The sequence below is a fragment of the Rhinolophus sinicus genome, linkage group LG01 (genome assembly GCF_036562045.2).
Source record: "Rhinolophus sinicus isolate RSC01 linkage group LG01, ASM3656204v1, whole genome shotgun sequence".
In the NCBI taxonomy this organism is placed as follows: domain Eukaryota; kingdom Metazoa; phylum Chordata; class Mammalia; order Chiroptera; family Rhinolophidae; genus Rhinolophus; species Rhinolophus sinicus.
Genome location: NC_133751.1, coordinates 63,614,093 through 63,641,394, shown reverse-complemented (window position 1 = coordinate 63,641,394; position 27,302 = coordinate 63,614,093). Strand labels below are relative to the sequence as shown.

Here is a 27,302-nt window from a genome sequence, read left to right as displayed (position 1 = left end):
GGAAAAGGGAGAAAGGTCTAGCCAGAACAGCATTTGTTCACTTGCCTGGAAATCAAACTCATGTTTGGGTCTATCTGCCAGAGGAGGCTTAACACAATAAGTTTTAAAGTAAAATAAGATTCTGTTATTTTGCCCTTTTTGTCTTCTCCTTCACTTTGAGCAAACATCATCTCCCATCTGTCTTTATTTTTTCATGCTCTACATTTAATGCTTGGTGGATGACTGCTCTGTTTTGCAATCTTAGCAGTGACCTTCTTTTGGAAATTGCTCTACCTGGAAAGTTTAAAACAGGTACATATGACCCAACAGCAAAAGGTCCTATCCGGGGACATCATGACAAAATTCTGTGCACATGAGAAGATGCTTCCTCCTGTCACCTAAATGTTGCATACCTGTCATTAGGGTAGCTGTGCCCTTATTAGAATGCTATGCCTTTCCAGGATTCAAATGTTGTGTGCCTTCCCTTGGTGGAAGGCTGTGCAGTTGTGTATGTGCCCAGGCTGCTGACTCTGTGCTTGTTTGCTTTTTCGTTAGGGAAAGAAACCAAAGGAAATTTCAACCGAACAGTCACCACTGGTGGCTTTTTCATTCCAGCAGCGAAAATGCATGCGACCAGCACTGGCAGCTCCTGTGACCTCAGCAAGCAGGAGGGCGAGTGGGGCCAGGAGGGGATGCTGGCAGGAGCTGAGGGGGGCTTCCACACGAGCAGTGACCGCAGCCAACTCCAGGGCGCTCAGGCCCGGCCCCCACCCGAGCAGCTGAAGGTGTTCCGGCCCATCGAAGATCCTGAGAGCGAGCAAACAGCCCCAAAGATGCTGGGCATGTTCTACACCTCGAACGACAGCCCCAGCAAATCTGTGTTCACCAGCAGCCTCTTCCAGATGGAGCCCTCGCCCCGACACCAGCGCAAGGCCCTGAACATCTCCGAGCCGTTTGCCGTGTCTGTGCCGCTCCGCGTGTCCGCTGTCATCAGCACCAACAGCACCCCCTGCAGAACACCCCCAAAGGAGCTGCAGTCGCTTTCCAGCCTAGAAGAGTTTTCTTTCCAGGGCTCAGACAGTGGAGGTTGGCCTGAAGAAGAGAAGCCAGTGGGAGCTGAGACTTCTACAGGTAAAGCAGACAGGAGAGGCTGCTGTCTTGCCATTGCAAGAGATTAAAAACTGCAATGGTTTTTAATCCAGACCTGAACTTGCTGAAACATTGCAAGACCATGTAGTGAAGTGGTGAAAATTGTGGGCTCTGAGCCAGACTGCCTGTCAAGAAGCTGTCAATCATAATCATAATCTGTCTTTGTAGCCTGGTGTAAATAACAGATTTCTGTGACCTTAGGCAACAGGCTTGACTTCTCGGGGTCTGAATTTACTTATGTCTGAAGTGAAAGATGGGGTTAAGCAGGGTTTCTCAACCTCAGCACTATTGACATTTGGGGCTGGGCAATTCCTTATTGTGGGGGACTTTCTTGTACTTTGTAGGATATTTAGCAACATTCCTGGCTTCTACCCACTAGATGCCAGGCACCACTCTACTCATGCACTTGTGACAACCGAAAACGTCTCCAGACATTGCCAAATGTCCCCTGGGGAAGGAAGGAGCAAAATGGTCTCCAGTTGAGAACCACTGGACTAGATGATCTTCAGGGTCCCTCCCACTCGGATAGTCAGTTACTCTGGGATCTGAGGACAGGACATTACTGGGAGGAAAAGGTAAAGAATGTGAGGGAGCAGTGAGCTGGGAGAATTCCCTCCGTCCAGGTGAAGCAGGACTAGTCCAGGACAGTGACTGTGCTGGGAACAGCCTCGCTTAAAATGACGTCTCCTTCAACTGATAACTCTCATCCTCATTGCAGCTTCTGCACCTAAGAAGATGCCTCTTGAGGATGCCAAGCCAGGACCGGAAGCAGTGAGGACAGTGGAATGCAACAAAGGCCTTTCCCTGGAGCCAGGAGCCCAACTGGAGGAAAAGCAAACCTCGGAAATTTCCCTGAGCAATCAACATTCAAGTGAATTGGAGAAGAGGCCGGATGCAGAGAAGGTGGTGGAGGAGGGTCAAGAGGCTGGCCAGATGGAGTCCAGTGGTCTGCAGGAGAGCCCCAGGGCCAGAGCTCCAGCAGTGCTTCTCCCCGAGATGGTAAGGTGGATCTACTGTCCGGTCCAGCCAGTAGGGTCCTCTCTTTCCCAAAGGCTCTTGGTATAGCTTAAATCGATTTTTTTTTTTTTTTAAGAACCAGTTTCTGCCAACATGATTTTAGGAGACTACTTTCTAATCAGGTCTGAGATTTTTTTTTCCCCCAAGATGTCCTGTAATGATGGGAAGTAACCGTCTAGCTCAGATTCCCTAGGACAGACTCAATTCTAAATATTTCTGACGTGACGTCACTTTAAACCAGTAACATGTCCTTAGAATATAATGACATTCAACCCTGGAAGCAGGACAAAATCTGCTTATTATATCCTGGTCCCAAATATGATGACCATTCATAGAGCCAGCTCTCTTTTTACAGACATCCTAGATGGATAGTTGTCTGTGTTTGTTTGTAAAATCTTCTGTAAGATTTCCAGAATCCATTCCTTCCTCTTGTGGCTTCTAGAGAAGTTAAAACATGATGCCAGAGTTTACTAAACCTCTTCCACTTCTTAGAGATGGAATTTTCCAAAGTTTTTCAGGATGTCCTTGCATGAGGTGAAGGTGTGGGGAGGTTTTCCAGAGACATCCATGGAGGAGTCCTGCATTTGGGAGGCAGCTCTGTGACTTGGAGGAATGTGCCAGAAGAGGAAAGGAAACTCTTTCCTTTTCACTTGTTTCCAGGGACTGGGTTTCCAGGACATGCATGAAAGACCTATGTGCTGGGAGTTAAGGCCGTGTAGGGGCACCACATGGCCTTAGGAGGCTGATGAATGGTTCCTGTAATATATACGTGCATTTGTAGAAGAAGGATGCAGAGATTATTATAGGGATTTAATTCTAGGAGGGATCAAGTATGAGTGGCATTGCTTTAAGAAACAGATACCTGTATGGAATACAGCATAGGGAATAGAGTCAATGGAATTGTAATAGACATATACGATGTCAGAGGGGCAATAGATTGGGGGAGGGGGGTTATCACTTTGTGAGGGGTGAAATGTCTAACTATTACATTGTTTTGTATACCTGAAACTAATAAAAGAAAAATGGGGGGAAAAAAGAAATAGATAGCACTGCAAGAAGAACTAGGTTGGGTTCATGGAAACAAGTGAAGTTATCAATTCATTCATTCATTTAAAAACATGTGTTCAACACCTGCTTTGTGCCAGGCACTCTGTTGAGCACTGGAATCACTGCAGTGTACAAGAAGGTCACCGCCATCCCTGTCGTCTTGGAGCTGACAGCTTAGTAGTTGAAAGATCACCAAACATGTACCTTTCAGAGTTATATGGAAGTATGGGGTTTTGCTGGAGCATGTCACAGGAGGACCCAGCCTAGTCAGAGGGAGAAGGGGTATGAAAGAGTCAGGGAAGTCTTCTCTGAAGAATAGATATTTAGATTGAGAATTTAGCTAGAAGAACAGGGGAGGGGGAAGAATAGAAAGGGAGACTTCCAGGCAGCAAGAGTAAGATGTGCCATGAGTCTGAAGTGGGAAAGAGCACAAAAGATTTAAGAAATGGGAAGAAGGCTGGAGAGTGGGAATGTGGGCCAGAGAGAGTAAGGCTCTGGGTAAAACAAAGGCCGTGGCAGGCAGGGCAGCTTGAAAGGAATTTGGGGATTAACCTAAGGGCAGTGGAAACTTTGCTGATTTGTTTAGAATGTGATCTCCTAAAGGGCACTTTATTCTGTGAGGAGAACTGCTTGGAGAAGAGCAAGAGAAGAGGCAGGATGTCAGCTGGGAGGCTCGGGTGTGCAGACCAGGTTAGAAAAGATGGTGGCTTGGACTGGGTGGGGTGTTCAGGCTAGAAGGGGAAGGCTTTAAGAGCTATTTCGAAGGTAGAGTGAACAGGACTTGGTGAAGGAGTCAAGGATACCTCATGGGTTTCTGATGTGAGCAAAAAGATGCACAATGCTTCAGTTACTGAGGTGGCAGAGTGGGGTGGAGGAGAGTTTCATAGAAGTTCATTTATTCATCTAAGTTTATTGATTTCTTAGCAAGAGATCAATTAATGTAGGTACTGAAGAGAGTAACGAGATGAGGAAAAGGCTGCCCCTGCCCTGAAGGAGGGCACAAGCTAGTAGGTAAAATAAAAATGTACGCAAATAAATGCAATACAGTAAAATCAGATTTCAAAAATATTCATATCTTTTGACCAAGTAATCCAATCCTGGAGAGTTATTTGAAAGAAATAACTCAAAAGAACACAACTGAATGCATTTCATTTCAACAGACCCTAGCAGCTGCTCACAAGTATACCAGGCACCATTTGGCCTTGAGGAATCAAAAGCAGATTAACACAATTGCTGACCTCTAGGAGCTTACTGTCCATTAGGAAAGATGAGACAAGCATCAAATTAACTGTAATACGAAACGGCCCGTGATCAGACCTAAATGAGAAGTCATGTCAGATTGGCACCAGGACAGACTTCTCAGAAAGGCCCATATCCCACAAGATGGAGATGCCTCCCTAGGCTGCTTCTCCTTGGGACAGAATTAGGCTTTGAGACAAGAAATGAAAGGAATGGAACTTCAAACGAGGCCTCTCTTCATCCTTTTCATGTCTGCAGCCTGGGCTTTGTGTAGGAAAGGGAGGAGTCAGACAAAGAGAAGCTGGACTTGAAGGGAGAAAAGGACAATAACCAGGATGGAGGAGAAAGCATCCCATCACATTAACAGTGGTTATCTGTGGGCAGTAGAAATAAAAGATTTTGCTGTATTTGTATTCTTCTTTCTTTTAATGTGTTAATTTTTTCCATGTGAAATATGTATTTCTTTGTTAATAATTTTAAAAAGCTATATTTATTTATTTGCCCAGCAGGTTTCAGGGCAAGAGCTAACATTTTCATCCCACTGGAAGAATTTTGTTTTGTGTGCCATCTGGTAAACCTGAGGTTAAATAAGACCAGGGATTTTGTTTGTTTTATAAGGCAACAGTACACAGGGATTAAAGGCTTATGTTCTGATGTAGACACAGCTGGATTTCAATCCTGGTCTGCTGTGTGATTTAGGTACATTGTTTAATCTATTTGAACATAAGTCTCCTCATCACTAAAGTAGAAGTAATTATAATAGTGGGTATTTCTTAGGGTTATTGGGAAAATTAAACAAGAAAATGCAGTTAAAATATAGTCGTCCCTCATTATGGGGGGTGGGAGAGGGGATCCCATACATACCAAACTTCAGAATGCTTAAGTCTCTTATAAATGGCGTAGTATTTGCATATAGCTAACCTACGCACATCCTCTTGTATACTTTAAATCATTTTTAGATTACTTATAATACATAATATAATGTAAATGCTATGTAAACAGTTGTTATATGTATATTGCTTAGGCAATAATGACAGGAAAAAAGTCTGTACGTGTTCACTACAGATATCATAGGCCTAACTACATAGTACCCATCAGCAACAAGGTCACATTTTTCCCCTCCGTATGTTTGATCTGGGCTTGGTTGAATGGGAGAGTGAGGAACCCCTACACAGAGGGCCCACTGTATGTTACGACACATGGTAAGCACTAAATAAATATCCAGTTATTATCAGTGCTATATCCTTTATTTGCTGAGGTAGCTCAGCTTGGCACTGCTCCAATCACTTCACAGTCCTGGCAGACAGTGCGGATGTCAGTACCAAGAGTCCTTGGTTCTAAAATAATCAGTTTCTTGTTTTTCAGGATGAAGATGATCTGGCCAGTGCCCTGATCTGGCCTGAAATTCAACAGGAGCTGAAAATCATTGAATCTGAGGAAGAGCTCTCCACATTACCGCCACCTGCGGTAAAGATCAGCCCAACTCAGCCCATTCTTGAGTCAAGTCCAAGGCCTTTTGCTTCCCTGGAGCCTCCTGGGAGCTTGCCTTGTGGCTCCACCCCAGCTCCAGTCTCCCCTCTGGAAGAGTGGACTAGGAATCCAGCCAATCAGAGCATACAGGGGGCTTCCACGGCAGCCAATAGAGAAAAGCAGGAGACAACCAGCAACCTCCATAGATCTGAGCCTGAAAAGGGCCCACACACAGACCCCACCAGCTTGGCTCCTCTGGAAGTTGTTCCATTTGAGACAGCTTCTCCACAAGCAAAGGTGGGGGTGGGAGACCCAGGGAATCTGTCTCCTCTGCTCCCACCTGCTCCACCTCCTCCAACTCCTCTGGAGGAGGCCCCTCCTCTATCAAAGGGTGGCCCTGAGAGAGAAGACTCATCAAGGAATTTGAGGACAAATCCATATATAGACCATCTGAAGTCCAAAGACAGTCCTGGGATCCCCAGTCTTTGTCAGGGAGATGATGCCTCTCTAGGACAAAGTGAGAAGCAAAAGTCAAAGAGTGCTGTTCCCGAAGGAAAAGACTCTGGTTTTCCAAGCCCAACAAGGGAGGTTGAGATTTCCCCACAGGGAGAGGGGGATGTCGCCCATTCAGTACAGGAGCCCTCAGACTGTGACGAAGACGACACTGTGACAGACGTTGCCCAGCATGGCCTGGAGATGGTGGAGCCCTGGGAGGAGCACCAGTGGGTGACAAGTCCCCTTCATTCCCCCACCCTGAAAAATGTTCAAGAGGCCCAGGTTCAGGGCCTCCAGGCCCACCGATTGGAAAAGAGACTTTCCCACAGGCCTAGCCTTCGTCAGAGCCATTCTCTAGATAGCAAAACCACGGCTAAGAGCCAGTGGACTCTCGAGGGTTCCTCTTCCAGTAGCTGTGCTAATCTTGAAGCAGAGAGGAATTCTGATCCTCTGCAGCCCCTGGCACCCAGGAGACAGGTTACTGGATGGGATGAGAAAACCCTGACATCCTTTAGAGAGTTCTCGGGCCTGAAAGGCACAGAGGCTCTTCCCAGCGAGAAGGGACCAGGTGATTTGCAGCCTAAACCAGAAGAAACCAACCCTGTAAGCCTAGCTGAGGGAAAGGAACTGGGGACACACCTGAGACACTGCAACCCTCAGATTGAGCAAGGTAGTGTTCCTGGGCCAGAGAGCAGCAAGGAGAGTTCACCTAGTATGCAGGACAGCACCTTGTCTGGAGAGCATCCCCCAAAGTTACAGCTGAAGAGCACTGAGTGTGGGCCCTCAAAAGGGAAAAATAGGCCTTCTTCCCTCAACTTGGACTCTGCCATTCCCATCACTGACCTCTTCCGGTTTGAGAATGTGGCCTCATTGGGTTCACCTGGAACGCAGCTCTCTGAGCCAGAAGACCCAAAGGTCACATGGATGACCTCAGCTCACTGTCAGGTAGACCCCTGGAGGGTTTACTCCCATGACCCTCAGGACCTGGACATTGTTGCTCATGCCCTGACAGGCCGCCGTAATTCAGCTCCCGTGAGTGTGTCAGCTGTGAGAACCTCTTTCATGGTCAAAATGTGCCAGGCCAGGGCGGTCCCGGTCATCCCACCCAAGATTCAGTACACACAGATCCCACAGCCCCTGCCCTCTCAGAGCCCAGGGGAGAGTGGGGCTCAGCCTCTGGAGAGGAGCCAAGAGGAACCCATCTCCACTGGTGGGACTGCTCAGAAATCTGCCAAAGATGATTCTCTCTCCTCCTCGGAAAGCCCAAAGGAAGAGAAACCAAAGAAAGACACAGGAGCCATGGATGCCACTGCATCCCACACGTGCGAAGGACCCACCCTTTCTCCAGAACCAGGTTTAGCTAACGTGCTGTCCACCCAGGATGCAGTAGTGCAATGCAGAAAGCGCACATCAGAGACAGAACCATCTGGGGACAACCTTCTTTCTTCAAAAATAGAACGACAATCAGGGGGTTCTAAGCCTTTCCACAGGTCAAGGCCAGGACGACCTCAGAGCCTAATCTTATTCAGTCCTCCTTTCCCCATTATGGACCATCCACCTCCTTCATCCACAGTGACAGATTCCAAGGTCCTGCTGTCCCCTATCAGAAGTCCCACCCAGACAGTGTCCCCGGGCCTTCTTTGCGGGGAGTTGGCAGAAAACACGTGGGTCACACCAGAAGGGGTTACACTTAGGAATAAAATGACCATTCCTAAGAATGGCCAGAGACTAGAGACCTCAACTAGCTGTTTTTACCAGCCGCAGCGCAGATCAGTGATTCTGGATGGAAGAAGTGGGAGGCAAATAGAATGACATCAGTTCACCTGCTGGTGTCTGAAAAAATGTCATGATTCATCTGGAAGTTATTACAGGGCCAACTTGTCATTATTGCAGACACAGGTTATCCAAGTTTGTGCTTGTTTTGGGCTCTTCTTCTCTTCCTTTAGCCTTTTGGCCATTTATTAACTAGTCCATTTGTCAGAAGAGAGGTCAAGGGAAGGACCAAGAGATGAAATGTAGATAAGTCTACATGAGCAGACAGGAAATGTCAGGTATGGGAGAGGATGAAACACTTGCCTCCAGTGAGATTTGGGGCTTGCTTGTGATTTGCATTACTCTCCTGTTGCCATTATCTATTACTGTTGAGAGCTGGATGTGATAATGACTTTTGAAAGAAAGAGAAACCCTTTGTCTGTGTTGGAAAATGTTGCTACTGAGGTTTGAAGGCCTCTTCTTGACTTCATGCTTTTTAATGTTCTTTAAAGCGTGTGTTCTTTTAGACCAGTTTTCTGATGAGCTTTATTAAAGTGTACTATCCAGAATAGAAGCAAATTTGGAAAAGCAAACTAACGTACACTTAGATATCCAAGTGGGTGGATTTACCCTTGCTCTTTCCCGGGAATTCCTGCAGACCTGCCCAGGATGGCTCCATATACCTGCACAGAAAACCAGAATCCGTACGGGAGCAAACTCTGAGACTGGCACAATCTAAGAAGACTTTCTGGCTCTGGCTTTTATTAATTTGAGACTCCAACTGCCGCTATCTTGACCTCTGATTTATAAATCCAGTAGCTGGGCAGGGTGGGGGCTAAGCCGAGGGTTACTTCAGTGAAATGTGCTGAATCTTCATTTAGATAGGTAGTAGTGAAGCCATCTGCTTTCATTCCAATATCAGAGTTCAAGAACAGATGTCAGCATAGAGAAAAAAGCCTCACGTGTAGGCAGAACTACACTCCAAACTGAATGTGTATAAAGTGGTGGGGCATTTGCAGAAAACGCCTCTAGCTCAGCTTCCCTCTCCTTATAGACTAGGCTGGGACGGGAGGACAGAAGGTGAGGCGGAGCTCGGGGGGTGGCGGGGACAGCCCTGGCAGGGCGGCCATCACCACCGCTTGGTGATAGCTGCCCTTCTGAAAATATTTCATTTCAGCCAGTGGATGCCTTCCTTTCTCCGCTCTCCACTGCTCAAGAACAGATCTGAGGCACCCTTCTGTAATCCCCTCCATTCCAGGCACTCACACTGGCCTTTCTCCTGTCTATATAAAAGCAGAAGCAATAAACCAATCTGATTTTATGTCAGTTATTTAGAACTTCAAATGGTTCTTTCCTTTTCAGCTGGAGAGAGGAAGAAGAACTAATATAACCTGGTGGCAGATTTTTGGTGTTCCTCCGAAAAGGGCTTCACAGGAGCCCTTCTCAAGGCAAAACTCATCAAAGTATCAACACTCTCAAACATTCCAAGACAACTATCTTGTTTGAGAAACAGAAAAAGAGACCGATTTTTAGCCCTGTGTACCTCTTCTCAGGTTCAAGTCTGGCTGAACTCTGTCCAGAAGCTCAGTCATTGCAGAAATTTATCTAGGCCAGCAGTACCTCTGGGCTGGTCTCACAACCAAGACTGGTACTGGGCTGGGTAGGGTATGATCTCACCTCCTCCAGTGAGAAACTGGAAGCTGATGCCCTACAGCAGATACATACTCCCCTCTCCTTCCCTGATAAAGCCTTACAAGCAGTTCTGAAGTCTCAGCCTATACCTTTTAAGCCAGTGTCTATGGCAGGGGTCATTGGCAGGCCCGCTGATGAGTTCTGCTTTCAGAGGCACTGAGATGAGTGAGCAAGGGGAGCGGCTAACAGGCGTTTGGTGAGTGCATTTGCATTCTCATTCGGTGAACAAGACATTGGACCAACAGCCAATGAAATGTCAACCCATAAGAAAAGACCTAGGGTATAGCATTTCCCCTCTTCTAGGGAAGCAAGGTGAAGAAATATAGTGGTGACAGATGAGAAAGGCCATGTTCAGGAGATTTGAAAAGCACATTCCTGCCTTATCAGAAAACGTGAGCAGATAGGCTGTGTATCCATTCACTTCAGCACATTGTGGCATCTACACTTTGATAAAGACCATGTTCCAGGTAGAATGTGAGAGAGAGAAGGAACTGCACTTTGCTCCACCATCAGAACTCTGAGCCGAGCAGTGAAATATTTTAGCTATTTTGTGATTATTAAAAGTCTTGTTTGTAACACTTAAGAGACTATATTTGGGGATAGGCTGAGAAGCCACTATTTACCTATTAACAAGTGAGTTCAATTGGAGGCACCCATGTTGATTTATTAAATGGCTGCCGTGTTCCTTAGACTGACATCTTGCAATTGTAGCATCATCTTCACGAGCCTGGTGGGTACGTGGACATCATCAGGAGACACAATGACAGCTACCTGGAGATATTCCCTACTGGGACCTTTCCTAGCCACTCAATCCAGGAGGCCTTGGAAGCGGACTCCCTTCTCAGGCATTGTCCTGCTGCTGAAGTATGGACTTCCCCTTTGGCTGTCACCTAGCCTGTCAGCTGTCACAAGCATATTCCTAAACTTCCTGTGGGGTGGGGCTAGCCTGGCACTGAGGAAATTCCGTTCTGTAACAAACTCATTATATTTTCCCCTAAAGTTGTTCCCCAAATACTCTGATATTACCTATCTGGTCACTCGGGACTGAGAAATGAACCCCCTGAGAATGGCTGGATGGGGATCAGATGGCCGCTCCCATCCAGGGGAGGGACAGAACAAGGCCCAGCTGTTTCTAGGAGGATCTACATGGTGCCTTCAAAAAGGCTGCAGAATCAAATTCTCAAAGGGCTACTTCAAATCAGCTATCAATCCTCAAAATGAAGATGGCTGGTTTTAAATGTTGCATTTGAAGTGTTTTCTTTCAGTGTTAATGCTAGCTTAAGAAGATAATAACCTATATTTATTGGCAAAATGACCTTCTCAGGCCAACCTTTTTTTTGTTTTGTTTTTGTTTATTTGACAAAATAGACCAGCTAGAGGGAATTGGTCTTTATTCTCTGCTTCATATGGAATATGAAGAGACCGGACCAAGAACCCATTAAGACACTATTAGCTTAATCTAAGCCCTAACAGTAAAAACATTGGCCAAGTCAAAATTCTGGATTCTGGGGAAATTAAAAATGTAAACATCCTCCTCAACAGATACTATTTACCAAGAGCGTAGTATTATTCCGCTGGGTAGTTTAGAACTCTTAAATCCTTGAAGAGTCTAATGAAAAAAGGGAAAGAGATGGTAGCAAATGAAACAGCCTATAAACAACCAGGAGCTAGACTTAGAACCATTAAGAAACCAAATGAAAGCGGAGGGGGAAAGAATGTAACAACTAGCATCTTTTAATAGGATTGTTAATCGTATTCAAGTTACCCACTGACTAATCAAATTAAACACAGTGGCAAATCCAGTAGAAAGTACTAGGGAGACACTCAGGCATTAAGATTTTTGTTTTGATCATTAAAAAAAAAAAAAAAAATCAGAGAGTAGTAACAGAATAAACAGTCCTGAGGTTTTGCGTCGTCTTCACTGGTTTGGTTGTGAAGTCCTGTTGAATTTCTGCAAATGAGTGAGGTGATGTCAGTGTTCCATTCTCAAGAGAGTGTTTTAGAGACTAACATCACAAAATGGGTTAACTCCTGTTGATAGTGAAGTCATAGGTCCAAGATAAACTGTAACTTTCATGTCTAATGTTTAGCACATGATAATCACATTTAAATAAAATTGGGTGGGAGTTATTTGTCCACACAGACCTTGGGGTGCTGCCTGAAGAGGTACTGGGGAACCTAAGAGTCATTTGTCTGGGATTGGAATGGGAGAGGTTCAGGATAGATCCAGGATAGATCCAATTGATTAGGGGCACATTCTAGCATGGCCCGTGCTATCTGATGACAGCATGAATCTGGGGTTCATGTGTTGCCAGGAGTATGATTTTAGGCACTTGCAGCAGGAAGGGCAGCTCATGGACAAAGAACATGACTTGTCAACACCTTTTCTAGCAAAGCCAGGCCAGAAGAGGGAGCCAGCAACTTCCCAAGCACGAAGAGGAATGGGAGATGGCAGAAGGGTGATTGCCTGAGATCAGTGTCAGTAAAGATAGAATAAAATTGGGAAACACCAGATTGGTTGGCACACAGCCAATCCTGTAGTAGCCTTGAGGTTTGTGAGCAAGGCAGGGACCACTTCTCTATGAGGATGAAGGAGGATATAACTAAATATAAGAAACCCACGAAGTACATTAGCCATGCCATTTTACTGGATGAGTACAATGCTTTGCAATAACTTAATGCCATAGTACTTCCTGGCTTGTAATTCTGCAAGGTAAAGCACTTTTTCAAAGGAGTCTATTAGAATGTCACATGATTTCATCTGTTGAGCTCGACAAATGTTTCCAAAGATGTAATCAAAATGTTTATTGATTAAAAAGTATAAATATTAAACCTATCCATAGACATTTAAGTGTAATTAAAAGATTATTATGCTTTTAAAATGTACTCTAATAAATGTAATGAAATGTAATGCTTATGATGGCACTATGAACTAGAGGAGGACACGGGGTCATCAACATCATAACAGGAAAAATATATGCATCAGGCTCATTGTTCTAGTTTGTTCTGTTTGATGTCATCTTTTGTTACTTCAAGGTTTGGTTTCACAGCAAAAGTCCTGATGATTTGCTTCAGTAATTTTCTCTTGTTTTTATTTTACCTCTTAACTGTCAAACATTTACAACTTCACTTTCTTACAGTTGCAATCACACGTCACCCAAGATCCCCAGTATAAATTAATGGATATTGTAATGAAAAATTAGAAGCTATTGCTTCTCAAAACTCTGCAGCTTAAGAGGTTATGTGGGTCCACCTACACAGAAGTGAACTCAATTTTTCTATTACTGACTCAATCAAGGGGGACTTATTTGAGTGTTTAATGATGCACTGGGCGGGAGGAAAGCAAAAGTTTTTTGTCTTGGCATATATTATCACAAAAAAGGGGGGTGCTGAATGGATCCAAATGACAGGACTTTAGAAAAGCAATCGTGCAACCTAAGCTAGTGATATTTGTGGTAAAAATATCATCAAGGGAATAAAAATACTAACATTTTGGCAACAATATTCTATTTAGAACTGTACACTGCTCAGGCCTGCTGTCATCATTCACCACTGCTCTACATGCTTTTTCTCCTATGTACTCCCAGACCCCTGCTCTTCTCTGTTTCTCTCTCCTGAATGTTTCCCGCCCCCAAACTGGCAACACACAGTTGCCCTCACTCCTAATCATTCCCACCGTTGTTCTGGAATCATTCTCTCCTTACAGTTTCTCTTCCCTGAGTGTTGTCTCTGCTTCCTGGATTGCAACAAAACTTGACACCCCTCTGAGGACACTTCTTTCCCTGCACAAAAAGGCTGCAAATTGCTCCCAGGTTACACAGCAAAGAACTTGAGAAGTTCTCCAGTTTCCCACTTATGCACTAATGCATCTTCCCATTTCAGACAAAAATTTCTTACTACCAAACTGTGGCATCCAGCTATTTTAACCTTTACCATTCTTCATGGCCACGATGCAGTGAATGTCCCAGATTTCTCAGTCTTTGGCACCAGGCTCCCGGATTCCCCTCTACCTCATGTCCCACCATCATTCTGGATGACTTCAGTGATCCTGAGGAAAACCCACCCAACACCCTTGCCACGATTGCTTACAGCTTTTACTTCTACTCAATTTGAGCTGTTTCCTCCACAGTTACCCAGCAGGCTGTTCCACAACCCAGAAAGAACTCTGTGATCCTAAACTCCCATTCCATTCTCAGAACTTCCCTCCTTGCTCCTTTATTCCTTCTACTTTCTCAAGATTACTAATGCGTGGCCCACCCCTACTCTTTCTGACAGATAATACCCCCACCAGACTTCATTCTTCCTTCTCTAGCCTTTCCAGACCCCAAGGTACATCATCTCAACTATTCTCACCATCACCATTCATTCTCTTGACCACAAGTCCTTTAGCCCCCAAACTAGGCACACCCCCAAACTAGGACCAGGCCCCTTACCACCCCTCTTCTCTACTCTTGTACTGTCTTTTGAGTCAGACCAGAGAAAATCATAAAACCCTGATGAGCCTCTGGAAATTTTTGGTTTACCACCTCAGTATTGGCTTCATTCCCAAAACTCACAAAGGCTATTCTATTCCAAGCTCCTCCTACCTGAACCGCCCCCACACGAAATTGGTAACTGCTTCTTACTTCACCAGTTTACATTATCAGGTTTCTTCTACCTCCCACCTCCACTTCCCCTTATCCATGTGTGTACCTAACCTCCCTTCTGGCTCGGAGGACGTGCTATTCCGCTTCCCAAGAACCCTTTTCTCCAATTCATTACTTCATTACAACTCACTACTCTGGAACTGCAACCTGACCTCCACCACCACTGCTCAATTGAAATTTCTCTTGCTAAAGTCGCCAATGATCTAATCACCAAATCCAACAGTCAGTTCCGTCTCTTGACCGCCCTTATATTTGATGCTGGTGACCATTCCTTTTCTTGAAACACTAGTGCACGTCTTGGACTTCCATTTTCTTAGTCTTGTTCATTTGAAAGCTTCCTCGTCCTCCACCTTTAAATGTCGTTATTCACCACAATTCTGTCCTTCCTTCTTTTCTCTCCACACATTTCCCCTACATTATCTTATTCATGCTCATGACTTTTTCTATTACCACACAGTGGTGACCACCCACACACACACACACACACACATTCTCTTGATGGACTTTTTAAATGGTTGATTAACGGGTCTCCCTAATGCCGCATTGACATCCCCCCATTCTCCAAACCTATCCTACATATCGCTGCCAAAGTTGTCTAAGATAGGATAGTGGTTCTCATCAAAATCGTCTGGAGAGCACATTAAACAGACTTATAGGCTCCATCCAGTTGACTCAGGTTTGGGATAGTGCTTGAAAATTTCCGTTTCTAACAAGTTCCTGATGAGGTGATGCTGATGCTGCTGGTCCAGAGATTACACTTGCAGAACCCTGGACCTGAGACCCCTTTGAGTCGTAAGTCCTCAGCTTAAAATCTTTCACTAGCTGTCTTGTCTACAAAAGTTCCCAGACTTGTCTGGTTAAGAATTACTTGTGAAAGGGGTATATTACTGGGCTTCACCCTCAAGATTTTGACTTCGTAGGTCTGGTGCAGTATCCAAACATCACCCCTCTGAGAACTTGTTACCTACAAGATAAAAATCCAAACCCCTTAAAGAGGAATTCAAGTCCCTCTGTAATCTCTTCCTTGCCTAGCTCTCTAGCATTATTGAACTAGCTATTTAAAAACCCAGTGCAAACCCATGCAACTTTGTGGATATCCTGTTCCCACTGCATGAATCACCTATAAACGTGGCAAACTCCTAGCCTGTCTCCAAAATGCATCGTTACTGCTGCCGTGAAGCCTTCCCTGACACTGCAGCTTCCGAGTGAAGTTAATTGCCCTTTTCTGCATTACCTCTGTATCTGTATATTCTTTACTGAACACTTTTGTATTCCACTTATTGACTTGTCTGCCTTTTATTAATGAACTCTAAACCACTATTTCTGGCACCCAGCAGGTCTGGCACAACTACTTGGTAATAGAAATGGAGGAGGGGGTGGTGGTGGTGACTGATAGGGAAGGGAGGGAAAGCAGCTCAGGGAATAGAACATGGAATCAGTGAATAGGATACTGAGGAACGTTTTCATCTTGCTCATGCCTGAAGTCCCCTCCTCTACTCTGACACATTTACCTACCTTAAGCCACCCAGACAACTGATGAAGCATCTTTTCTTTCCAGGTATTTTGCTACACCATTTTTTCCCACATACCATTTAATTTCCCAACATACAAACAATGACAAAAAAGGCTATTCTTTAATGGGTATGTATCTCCAACTATCACTAAGCAAAGATGGATAGGACATACAGGTAACTAGTAATTTTTCTTTCCCCCTTCTAAATGTGGCACCTACAAAGGGCAGCTGAAATGAGTAGGAGCATGTTGAACTGAAGGATTTTATCTCCCTGAGGCTATCATATCTGGAAGGAGAGGGGGGCATTGTGCAATTCCATTAGCCAAAATTAACTTTCTTTCTTGTATTCACTCATTTATTCAGCTAGCCTGGCATCTGGTGCTCCTGTGCCATTCCTTTAGGATATGGCCAAGACAGGTTAAACCAGAAAGGGGAATCAAAACACTGGGTATCTTACTATTTCCCCAATATACCAAAATTGTTCCCACCTCAGGGCACTGCCCTTGCTGTGACTATAACATAGAATTCTCCCCAAAAGCAATTTATATGGCTCAGTATTGCTTCACCTGCTCTTTGCTCAAAAATAATCTCAAAGATGTGTTCTAGCAATGCCATTACTAGCACTTTCTATGTCCTTGACCTGACTTATTTTCTCTTTACCACTTACTACTACCATCAGGAGACATTATATTATATATAAATTTATTTACGGCACAATTTACACCCTCCCCACCAAACACTGTAAACTCTACAAGGGTAGGGCCTTTGCATTTTTTATTCACTGCTGTATCCCCAATGACTAACATAGTGCCTGGTGGTCAATACATATTTGTTGAATGACTGAATAGAGTCAGACTGAATACCAAATAGTGTAACAAAAAAAAAAAAAAGTATATGCATCAAAATATTTAAGGAAAAACTGTTTCATTTCAGCAGTCACCTCGGGTAGCTGTATACACACCTACTCTTCCCAATGCTGCCTTTGCTAAAAACCTGCTGGGAACTCTTCTGCAAAACTTGTTTTCAGAGCCAGTTTATGAATTACATGAGTGGTCGTTTTACTTCGTAAGTCATATTGTTTCACCAAAAGCTTCAGTGTAAAAATGCCAAACCGAGCACAGAAAACTTAATATATCTCAGGCTCGCAAGAGAAGGCCTCAGGAGTTCAGATGACTAGTGACATCGATTGACTAAGTAGATCCTCTCAAGAACATGGACTGAGAAGGTTTAATGCTCAAAGACGTGAACATTCTGCAGTATGAAAGAGGTAACTTCTTGTAATTTACTGCCACTCATAACTCCAAACGTGCTACTGTGGGTGGGCTGCTGCTAAACAACGTCCATTCCTCCGGTGACTCAGAATCTTCACTCTGCCCATGCTCAGCCCACATGGCATTTGCACTCATCACTTCCCACTGATCGGGCACACACCATCTCCTTCACGAGTGTGAGCATTCTAAAGACTGTCTGTCTTAAAAAGTATTACTTCAAATACTGAACACAGCTAAAGGGAAAATCTTTAGAGGCAAAAGAAATAAAACCAGGAAAATGACAGCAATATGCTGAGTTTCCAGATAGTGGCTTATTCAAAAGGACATTTAAATGTCACATAGCAGGAGAGAAAACTGAGTTTTTGTCTCAGAAGTACTTCCTGCCAGTAGGCAACAAAGGGAATCCCACTCAGGACTATAACCCGTCTCTCCCCATGTATACTAACAGTATTAGCCAGTCGAATAAAAAGAGAACGGGCGCTGTCAGGCAAGTCCTCTGACCTGCCCTCTGTAGCACTAAGGCCCATGGAGGCCTAACGAGAACTGGGATTGAAAGGGCACACCAACGGTTCTGTGTCAAGTGATGTATGAGATGTGTTCATAAAGAATGAGTTCTTCTGGAGCCATACAAACAAATCGATTTCTTTACTGGAGAGGCACACCTCTCAACTGTATATTATTCAAATAGACTAACGCATGAAAGATCACATCACCTTGTTTACGGATACATTTAATATCCCTTACCCTTCCCACCTTTCAAAACATAATAGTATACAAAATATAAAATATCTTAAATATTTATAAAAATCGCAAGAAAAAAATAGAACGTATGAAAATATTTTTTATCTGAGTTCTCCCTCATTGTTGAGAGGCACTTAGTTGGCCTTGAGTTCGTAACTGCTGAGTGGGTAGGAGTACGCTCTGCCTAATACTATTCTGTCCCGGAGGAGCTTAAATAAAACATAGTAGTTGCAGAAGAGGATGAGAGCCATGGAGAGTGTGTGGTTCCACTTCTCCGACCGCAGCAAGGAATAGAGCTGGTACAAGACGACGCTGCCCTCAATGAGGATGAGCAGATTTAACAGCCTTAATGGACGATGAAATAGGAACTGGAAGGAAGTTAAAAAGCAAGACGTTATTTCACACAAAAGTCTGTAGTTATTCTCGTATTTTTTCTAAAACAATTTCATATTTATAGGTTCCTATATGCAATAACAAATAGATCTGCTTATTTAATATCAGTCAGGCTATTTCTTGCTGTAGAGACCCAACCCTTTCCTTTTTTGCTCAAGGAATAAGGAAATAAATTTTATCCCAATGTCCGTGAAATATGAAAGGGGATTATATCCAAAAGAACTCTGCCTCTAAAGGTTTTTTCTTAGATTATATCTTAGGTATGTATTTAAGATAGCCAAAAGTAAATTTATTTAAGACAGGCTGGATAAAGATCAAATGGGAAATATTTCAGTCTTTGCAACTCAAGAGGCAAAAAGTGAGAATATTATTTTGTGGGTATTTAAGATATAACCATTTAAAACTCATTGTTAGTTTGTGGGCTTGTCTAAGACATAAACACCTATACTAGACAAGTCTGGGGGAAGGAGAGGTATTACAAATTGAAATATCAATACAATAATTTCTCAATTTTTCTTTCAATTGTTTACACACCATGGTCACTAACTCAAATCCTCTACACCACATATTTCTGGTGTTTTCTTTCTTTTTTTTCCTGGATATTGAGTAGGAGGTGTACAGAGACAGGATGAGGAAGGAAGGAAAAATCAGTCAGAATTAGAGTTTGGCTAAAAACAGGGCTCACCATTTTCACTCTAACGAAATTCTTCATTCTAAGAGGCTAAATCCTGGTTTACTAATAAAAATGTATTATGCATAGAAAGATAGAGGTCATAGGTTATAAACTGCGATAACAGTAGTATAGCACACCTAAAATAACTAATTTAGGGGCGGCCAGATGGCTCAGTTGGTTACAGTGTGAGCTCTGAACAACAGGGTTGCCAGTTTGATTCCCACATGGGCCAGTGGGCTGCACCCCCTGCAACTGAAGATTGAAAACGGTGACTGGACTTGGAGCTGAGCTGCACCCTCCACAACTAGATTGAAGGACAATGACTTGAAGCTGATGGGCCCTGGAGAAACACACTGTTCCCCAACATCCCCCCCCCCCACAAAAAATGTCAGTGTTCATAAATAAAGCTCTATTGGAATACAGCCATGCTCATTAAAACTAATTAATTAATTAATTAATTAATTAATTAATTTAGACCTAAAGGCTCAAATCTGAGAATAAAGCCAAATTATCATGACGGCTCTGAAAGGTAGCCAGGTTCTCAGGATCCTTCATCAGAAGGAAGAAAATATCTAACCTGGGTTTTATTACATGATATCCAATAACATCACTAACATCAGAATTAATATTCTGAAAGGACTCGGGCAATTTCAGATTCTATGGCAATTATAAGAATTATAATTAAACGTGCTAGTAAGCTATAAACTTGAATGAGTAGAAAGGACAGGCTGTACATTCTAACAACTATAGGTCACAGGCACCTTTTAAATGAGTGTTCTCAAACTTCAGTGTGCCTTAGAATCATTTCCAAACATGCAAATGCTGCGAATCCCTAGGATGCTTCAGAGACTCTGAATCAGCAGTCTGGGGCAGGGATCCTGAATCACTGTTTTTAATAAAGCGTGAACCAGGTGACTTATATCCAAGTAGTCCAAGGACCACTTTGAGAAGCAATGATTTACCTGCTTGGTCATGCACAATCAGTAATAAGTTAACTTCCCTAATCCTTCTTCTTTGGATTCCACCCGATTCTTCAGCTGACCAGTGCTAGCAAGGAAAATACTTGTTTTTCAAGCAGAAAATTCTAGTATCTGATTATGGTAGGTTTCAGAGGACCGCAAGGGCCAACAGAAGTAATTAATGGCCTCTGGAATTCAGCTGGCTGAATGAAATATTCTGTATAGAAACCAAATACTTAAGTTGTTGTAACTTAAGTCCACTCCTCCATCTTAAGGCAATCTCACAGGAGTCTAAGAGATGCTTACAGTTTCCTCATTCAAGGGTCTTTCATCCTTCCCATGCTCTTCCCAACCCTCACCCTGCTCCAACCTCCATGGTATTTACAAGCATCCTGCCCTGATGTACGTTCCCAGTATTTAATTGAAAGGCCCTTAGTAGCAAACACCTGCAGAACCAGTAAGTCTATGATGGAGGGATGGATGGGAGAAAGGGATTCAGGTTATCTCAAAAAAAGATCTCCAAATCTTTTTAAGAATAGGACCTCCATTCAAAGGCAATGCTCTGCACTATGGGCGTTTTTACTAAGAACGATCCCTGCATGCACCTTCTTATTCCCATTCCCATTAATCAGCTGGTCTTTCTCTTATAAGGAAATACTTCTGCCCTCTAAAACCAGAATTTCTGGAAAACTGAAAGATCAAATAGAACATAATCCGAGGTGTAATCTCAAATGGGACAGAAGCTGGGTTAATGGGTGTCTATTGCTTTTTCCTTTTAAACTTTTAAATCTTTTTCCTTTTAAATTTAGGAAAAGGTAAAAGTTAGGCTGCAGATTATGGCATCTGTCCGAATTTCAGAGAAGTCAAGGTATTTTAAGGAGATGATACATATGACAACACCAAAAAAAAAAAATACCCCATTATATTACTATATTAAATATGGCTTAAGGATACACAAATATAAGAATACCATTAAACCAAACTATTACAAGAACATTGCAAGATGAAAAGGGAAAGTCTTCAATAATTGTGTACTTGTTTCAAGCAATATTAGATTCAACAAATTCCAATGCAGTTAGAGAAACCAACTAAGCTGATGAAGTTGGGATAATGGTATCTGACCTTCAAACTGCCTTTCAGAAGACATTTTCAAAGGACAAGAGCCATTGTTACAGTAGTAGCAATAATTACCATGTACTAATTTCCTAGTATGTGTTACACACTGCTAGACGCTTACACATAGAATTGCCTCCTAACACCCCTAAGCTTATGTTTGAAAAGAAATAAGCGGTACTTGCATAAAAGCGGGCATGGGATACGTCTGAAGGCACCGCGACGTTGTAAGGCCCCATGGCTCTATATAAGCATCTGCTGTGTCGCACCAGTACCCCTTGAGGCCATATTGTATTTTCTGACCAACTAAGGGAGAAAGAAATGCAATGTTAGCAAATTGGTAACTACAGATAAGATAGTGTCTGGCAAGGCCAGCTATATTTCTATGGAAGGGATTAAATATTCAAGGCTTCATGTGCCTGAATTCTGAAAATAGTTATTCCATGGTCAAACTGGAAGGAGTTAAAAAGGATTTGTTATTATAACTTCATTGGCATACAGTAAAGAGAGGATGCAAAGTGATACAGTTAACTCAGTGGCAAAGGACTTAAGAGGCTTAGGAGAATGAGCAAAAATAAATGTGTAAGTAAGGCATCTAGGAGCCAGAAAATCAAGTGTAAGCAGGCGGACTGTCATCTCAATCCCAAGTGAGCAGAGGCTATTGGTGGAAACGCTAGAGGGAGCAAACAAGAGAAAGTGGATGGCTCTAAGAGGAGTGGAGACAACAGGTTACTGTAAAATCAGATCCCAAAAAGCTATACAGAAAATAAGTTTATTTATTACATACTTCAAATGCTTCATATATGTAAGAAGCTACACAAAAGAACACAGAGACACACAAGGTACTGACACAGACTTCTTTTTTACCGATTTCTTGGTTTAATTTTTATAGAGGTTTTTCTAGGAAAAAGAAGCTACGGAAGAAGCTTCATTCTTTCCAGCACCAATGTAATGGAGTTGGGGTGGGGGTGGGAATTTTCAGGTTAATTTTTTTTTTTTTTAATCTAAGTTAATTCATCTCTTCCTGATTTTGGAAAAGTTAGTTTCCTAAGGGAATAACTGGGACAGCATTTTAGATATGTTAAAAAAAAAAAAACTTCTAGCACCCTGAAGCTTTCCCAGTTCAGAAAATGTTCCGTCGGCCCTGCTCACACTTACCAGCATTAAAGTGACGATACACCTCATGGCCATGTGCCATCAGGAGCCTGAAGATGTACAGTACTAGGACTGTGGATTGTATTTTCAATTTTTAGTGAAATTTGTCCTTTGCCCACAGTCGGGTTTCTTTTCAGCCTGGCCCAATCTCTTTCAGTTCCTGGGCTTGAAGGCCTGTGCTAATCTGTATCAGACATCAAGGCAGATAATTGAAGGGAGGACTCTGAGAGGGAGAGGGGAAGGGAAGGTCACCTCAATCTGTCCCACTTAATTAGGAGAGAATTTCTAGGTGATGAAATTTGTGAAATGTTCAAATTATAAAAGGGAGGAAGATGAACAGGTCCAGATCTGAGAGCAAGGTATGATGAAGGGTTCAGCAGTGAGAACAAAAGGATTCTACCGTGAGCCGTGTTGGATCTTGGGATCATGCAGAGAAATGACTGTTAAGGGGACAGACACAATGAGAAGAATACTCAGAGAGAAACAATGAGGGACAGTTTTTATTTAAATAAGGGAAAAGCAAGGAAACATCCATTAGTGAGTTTAAGAAGAAAAAAATAATTAAAAATGCAGGCAAGGAAAATCACTAAAACACATGACCATATATTAGAAATAAAAGACGAGAGAAGCAAATTCCAGCTGCCTAAGTGTGAGATGATTAGCTAGCAACTATTTAGTTTTGGCAATGAAGTGAGAAGATGAATTTTACAGTCTTCTAAAGAGAATTAAAAATACATCATGATTCTTTGAATTTGGGCAAAGGGTTAAGACTGAAAGAAAACTCCAAGATTATAGCTTGGGAAACAAATCAGACACTCTAGAGTGACTGGGCAGTTGAAAGGTAGGAGGCATTTAGGAGAAACTGGGGATGGTGGTGGAAATGAATTAATGTCCCCTGTGTTCGGTTTAGTGATAAGAATCCATGTAGACAAAAACGACAACTGAAATGTTCAAAGCCAAGAACAAGAATGGCATACAAAGCAAATAAACATGACCAGCAGCATGGAGAAAGGTGTCGTGTGGTTTTACCCTCCAGCCTACTCACATGTGCTGGGGAGCATTGCTGTAGGACCCATGTTCGAGCTTCTGCCACTTGCCCAGATGAGCAGCTGATTTATGCAGCAAATCACAGTATTTGGATGGCAGCAGTTGTGTGGTGAGCATGACAAAAGCATTGATCCACACCATAATGAGGTGCTCACACGACCAGCGCATGTCGTAGTACTGGGTACTCTGGAAGAGATCAGAAGAGAGACAAATGATCCATGCACTGGTGAGCGAGAAGGGAGAGATGGGTGTGTGTACATATGCCCCGCAGACAAATGCCATACTGAGTCACACATGCACTGGTTGTCCTGCTGTCCGTGCAGAAAGTTCAAGGGCAGAGTCCTCCAAATCCTTCAACCTGACTTCCTGGCTGTGTGAGTTAGGGCTAGGAGGGAGAGGCAATTATGTTTTAAGTGCTTCCTTTCTAGAAGAAGTGAGTGCTCTCTGGGAACGACCACTCCGGCTGCAGATGTGCTTCTCAGTGGGTGAAGGGCACTAAAATGTCCCAAAAGATTTTGGGCGCAAGTGACATCCGGACCATTTGTCTTTTCTACTGAAGTAAACCAAAGTTTAGATAAAGGTTAGATGAAAATCAAGGCAACTCCTGACAACCATGTTAAGATCAATCACAGTAGGCTAAATTTTACTGAAACCTCGGTCCTCTTAAACTACTCCACACTGATTCTATTGTAAGTACAAGTTTTATTCTCCCTGGAAACTAGAAAAAGAAAACTTAAAAAAAAAAAAAAAAAGGAAAAGAAAAACAGAGGGGCCACCACGGGTGCATCACATGTACGGAAATACCTATCCGCCAACCAGGAGCGGTATTAGTGCACTCCAGATGCAGCCGAACTCCACCATCCAGGCTGCCAAAGGGGAGACAGAGAAAAGGGGGATTAAATAAGAAATGCCCAGTTTATGCCATTCACACACAAATCCAGGAAGCACATGAAAGCACGTAAGCACTTACCTTCACAAAACACAGGGGGAGAAAGGCAACATAGTAGGCACTGAAGAGGGAGTTGAAGAGAACTTCCTTGATTCTGTGGTTGAAATCTGCTTTCAGACATTCTACTTCATTGCGGATGAGGTCTGGAGACAGGGGGCAGCTGTGGGTGGGGATGGGCGTGGTGTTATTGAACTGCTCTTTCAGAGACTCCAGCAGTAAGGACAGGAAGTCTCTGGATTTAGCCAAGCCCCCCACAGCCGAGGCACTTTCCTCTACGGCCTGGTGCTGCACCACGTAGTTATAGTCTGTGAGGAGAAGATGAGCTCTACTGTCTTGGTGGAAACAGCACAGAGGAACATAAACACCAAACCTGTAGAAAAGGTAAATGTGAGAATGAGACCACAGGTGCCTCCTAAGATCCGATCTAGTAACTGTGTGAGTCGAACAGTCACGATTCACTCGAGTGAACAGAAACAAAATGGGGACTTCGCTGATGGTAAGTTCACTATTTGGGAAGCTCTTTAACTAATTTCTTCCCACAAAGGCAATATGCATTCGTTGTAGAATAAAGGGAAACTACAGAAAATCAAAATGACAAGATATAAATCACCTAGAAATAATTATTTTTATAATTTTTAGAATTGGGTATATAAACTCTATAGTTTTTCTTTTTATATGTTTAGCCTCATATAGTATAAACTGTTTTGTAACCTGCTGTTTTAACTAGGTGTGTTGGACATTTTCTATTGTTATTAAATATTTTTCTGTTTAACAATTTTTAAAGATATAGTATTTTCATACCGATGTACCATAATTTTACCCATTTCTCTCTTTTTGGAAACTTAGGCTGTTTCTTACTTTCCACTACCATAAATATCAATGGGATAAGCACTTTCCTACATAGATCTTTGTGGACATCAGATAATTTTCGAATGGCTTGCCCTTCACGTCCAGTTTGGTGAGGGGCTACCCTGTCTCTCTACTATGTCACCCACCTGACTCCCACAAGCTCTCCTAGTTCCCCTCGTTTCTCCACAGTTCTCACCACTCCATACATTTTTCATGTTTATTAGGTTTTTATTTGGGGTTTTTATTCCCCTTGGTCTGTCCTCCCCTGACTACAATGTAAACTCCATGAACCAGAGATTTTAGTCTGCTTAATTCACTGCTGTATCTTTGATGCCTAGAGAGTAGTGGCTGAAATATACTAGGCACTCAATAAATATCTGACGGACTAATGAAAAAGATTCCAGAAGTACAATAAATTTCTACAATTAGAATTACTTGCTTAAAGGACTGAATATTTTCAAGACTTTTCATAACTTCTTGTACTTACTCCAACCTTTGGTTCCTAAAAATTTTTTTTAAATACTTCCCTAAGTCCTCATTAAGTAACTTCCACATTGTAAATAAAATGGTCCTTTCACTGACATAAATTCAGATATGAAAAAGAGCAAATAAAGATATATTTAGTTATACATTTTATTTAAAAAATTAACAAATGTCACTTGTTCATATTTTCTATAGAGGGAGAAAGGATGAGCTTATTAGTAAGTAAGAGAATGGTTAGCAGCAGCTCCAACGTCTACCGCGAATGTGCCCTGTGATAGCAGGGTGGGAGGGGGAAAATGTAGACATGTCGGGCAGAAGAATTCCCACATGTACAAAATTGTGAAGACCAGAGAAGGTTGTAAGTTCAACATTGCTGAAACACAAACTGCACATGGAGGGGTAGGGGTATGTGGCTGGGGTGTGTGGTAGATTGAAATAATGGTCCCATTTCTTTACCCTTCCTTGTAGTCTCACCTGTCACCACGTAAATACATAGCCCTCATTCTGTGGGTGAGGTGACCCTGCCCTATCGCTATAAGTTGGCTCAACAATGTGACGTATTCTGGCCAATGGGATAGTAACAGACATACTGTAATCAGAAGCTTGAAATGGACTTGCATACTGAGCTTGCTCCTTGCCACTGTCAATTTCATGTGGTCACATCCAGGGTAGTCTGCCAGAGCATGAAAGACGTGGAGCAGAGCTGAGTTGTCCTAGTTATCTAAACTGACAGCCAATCAATCCTACATATGTGACTGAACACAGCTAAGATCAGGAAAGTCTCCTGACTTCCAGCTGACCCCAACACATGCATAATAAATACATATTGCAGTATGCTACCATGACTTGGTGGTTGTTTCAGAATTTTGTGGCAGTAGATAACTGATACAGCGTAGAATGAGAGAAACTGGAAAGGTAGCATCAAAGGCTTAGACCATGGAGTGCTTTGTAAGACAGAGGAAATAATTCATTCAAGAATTTTAAAGAGCGTTTGTAAAATGATTCAACTTCCATTTTGAAAACCATTCTAGCTACAATGAAAAATGGAATGGAGTGCAAGAACGGATTACCAGAAGACCAGGTGGAGCTTTACAAGCAGTGGACAGATATAAGATAAACATACGAGCTAAAACTGTTAGTCTTTGGACTAATTTATCCTAAATTGAGAAGCTATTTTAGATAAAATTTTTTAAAAAGGAAAAAAAAAAAAAGACAGAGACAGAAGAGTCCCTTTCTTTAACCTATGGATAAATAAGAAAATAAAGATGTAGTTATTGCCATTATCTAGTATTTTAAGTTCCTCATACTTAATTTTTAAATTGAAGTTAGATAAAAGTTAGATTATACAACTTTTAAAAAGTAAAGATAAATATATTCCAACCTAAAATTTGTTTAAATTACTTATTTCATTGTTTTATAGGGGTGTGGAAAGCCTCCAAGAATAAGTAAGCTTCTTTACATACCTAAACTGAAATGCAAGCTTGCTAGCCCTTTTGATGATGGTAATCCTCTTAAACCTGACCAAAATATTCCTTGACGTATCCATAATTAGCCTTTTGAATCAGATATGGTTAACCTTCCAAATGATTCGACCAGCTATTATTGGTAATAGAATAACAATCACTTGTTTTCTTTTTCTCCCCCCCTTTCTTCCGCCCCCCCCCCCCCCT

At 42.7% G+C, this 27,302-nt stretch overlaps 2 protein-coding genes across 3 annotated transcripts in view; one reads left to right on the top strand and one right to left on the bottom strand.

The window, feature by feature from the left end:
• ARHGAP31 (Rho GTPase activating protein 31) overlaps window positions 1-12,751 on the top strand; it is a 103,220-nt gene extending 90,469 nt beyond the window's left edge. Inside the window, exons 10-12 of one of the 2 annotated variants that reach the window (XM_019729678.2) lie at window positions 595-1,110; window positions 1,847-2,127; window positions 5,797-12,751. In XM_019729678.2, the coding sequence (XP_019585237.2) occupies window positions 595-1,110; window positions 1,847-2,127; window positions 5,797-8,208 (3,209 nt within the window). In that variant the 3' untranslated portion in view covers window positions 8,209-12,751. Of the gene's footprint in view, window positions 1-534; window positions 1,111-1,846; window positions 2,128-5,796 lie in introns of both variants that reach the window. The other variant, XM_019729677.2, reaches the window with a different exon arrangement.
• Window positions 12,752-17,900: 5,149 nt separating this feature from the next.
• The window catches only part of TMEM39A (transmembrane protein 39A), a 30,657-nt gene continuing 21,255 nt past the window's right edge, over window positions 17,901-27,302 (bottom strand). Inside the window, exons 6-9 of the mRNA XM_019729676.2 lie at window positions 24,322-24,670; window positions 23,350-23,537; window positions 21,335-21,455; window positions 17,901-18,379 (exon numbers count right to left, since the gene is read on the bottom strand). Of these exons, the coding sequence (XP_019585235.1) occupies window positions 18,146-18,379; window positions 21,335-21,455; window positions 23,350-23,537; window positions 24,322-24,670 (892 nt within the window). The 3' untranslated portion in view covers window positions 17,901-18,145. The remainder of the gene's footprint in view (window positions 18,380-21,334; window positions 21,456-23,349; window positions 23,538-24,321; window positions 24,671-27,302) is intronic.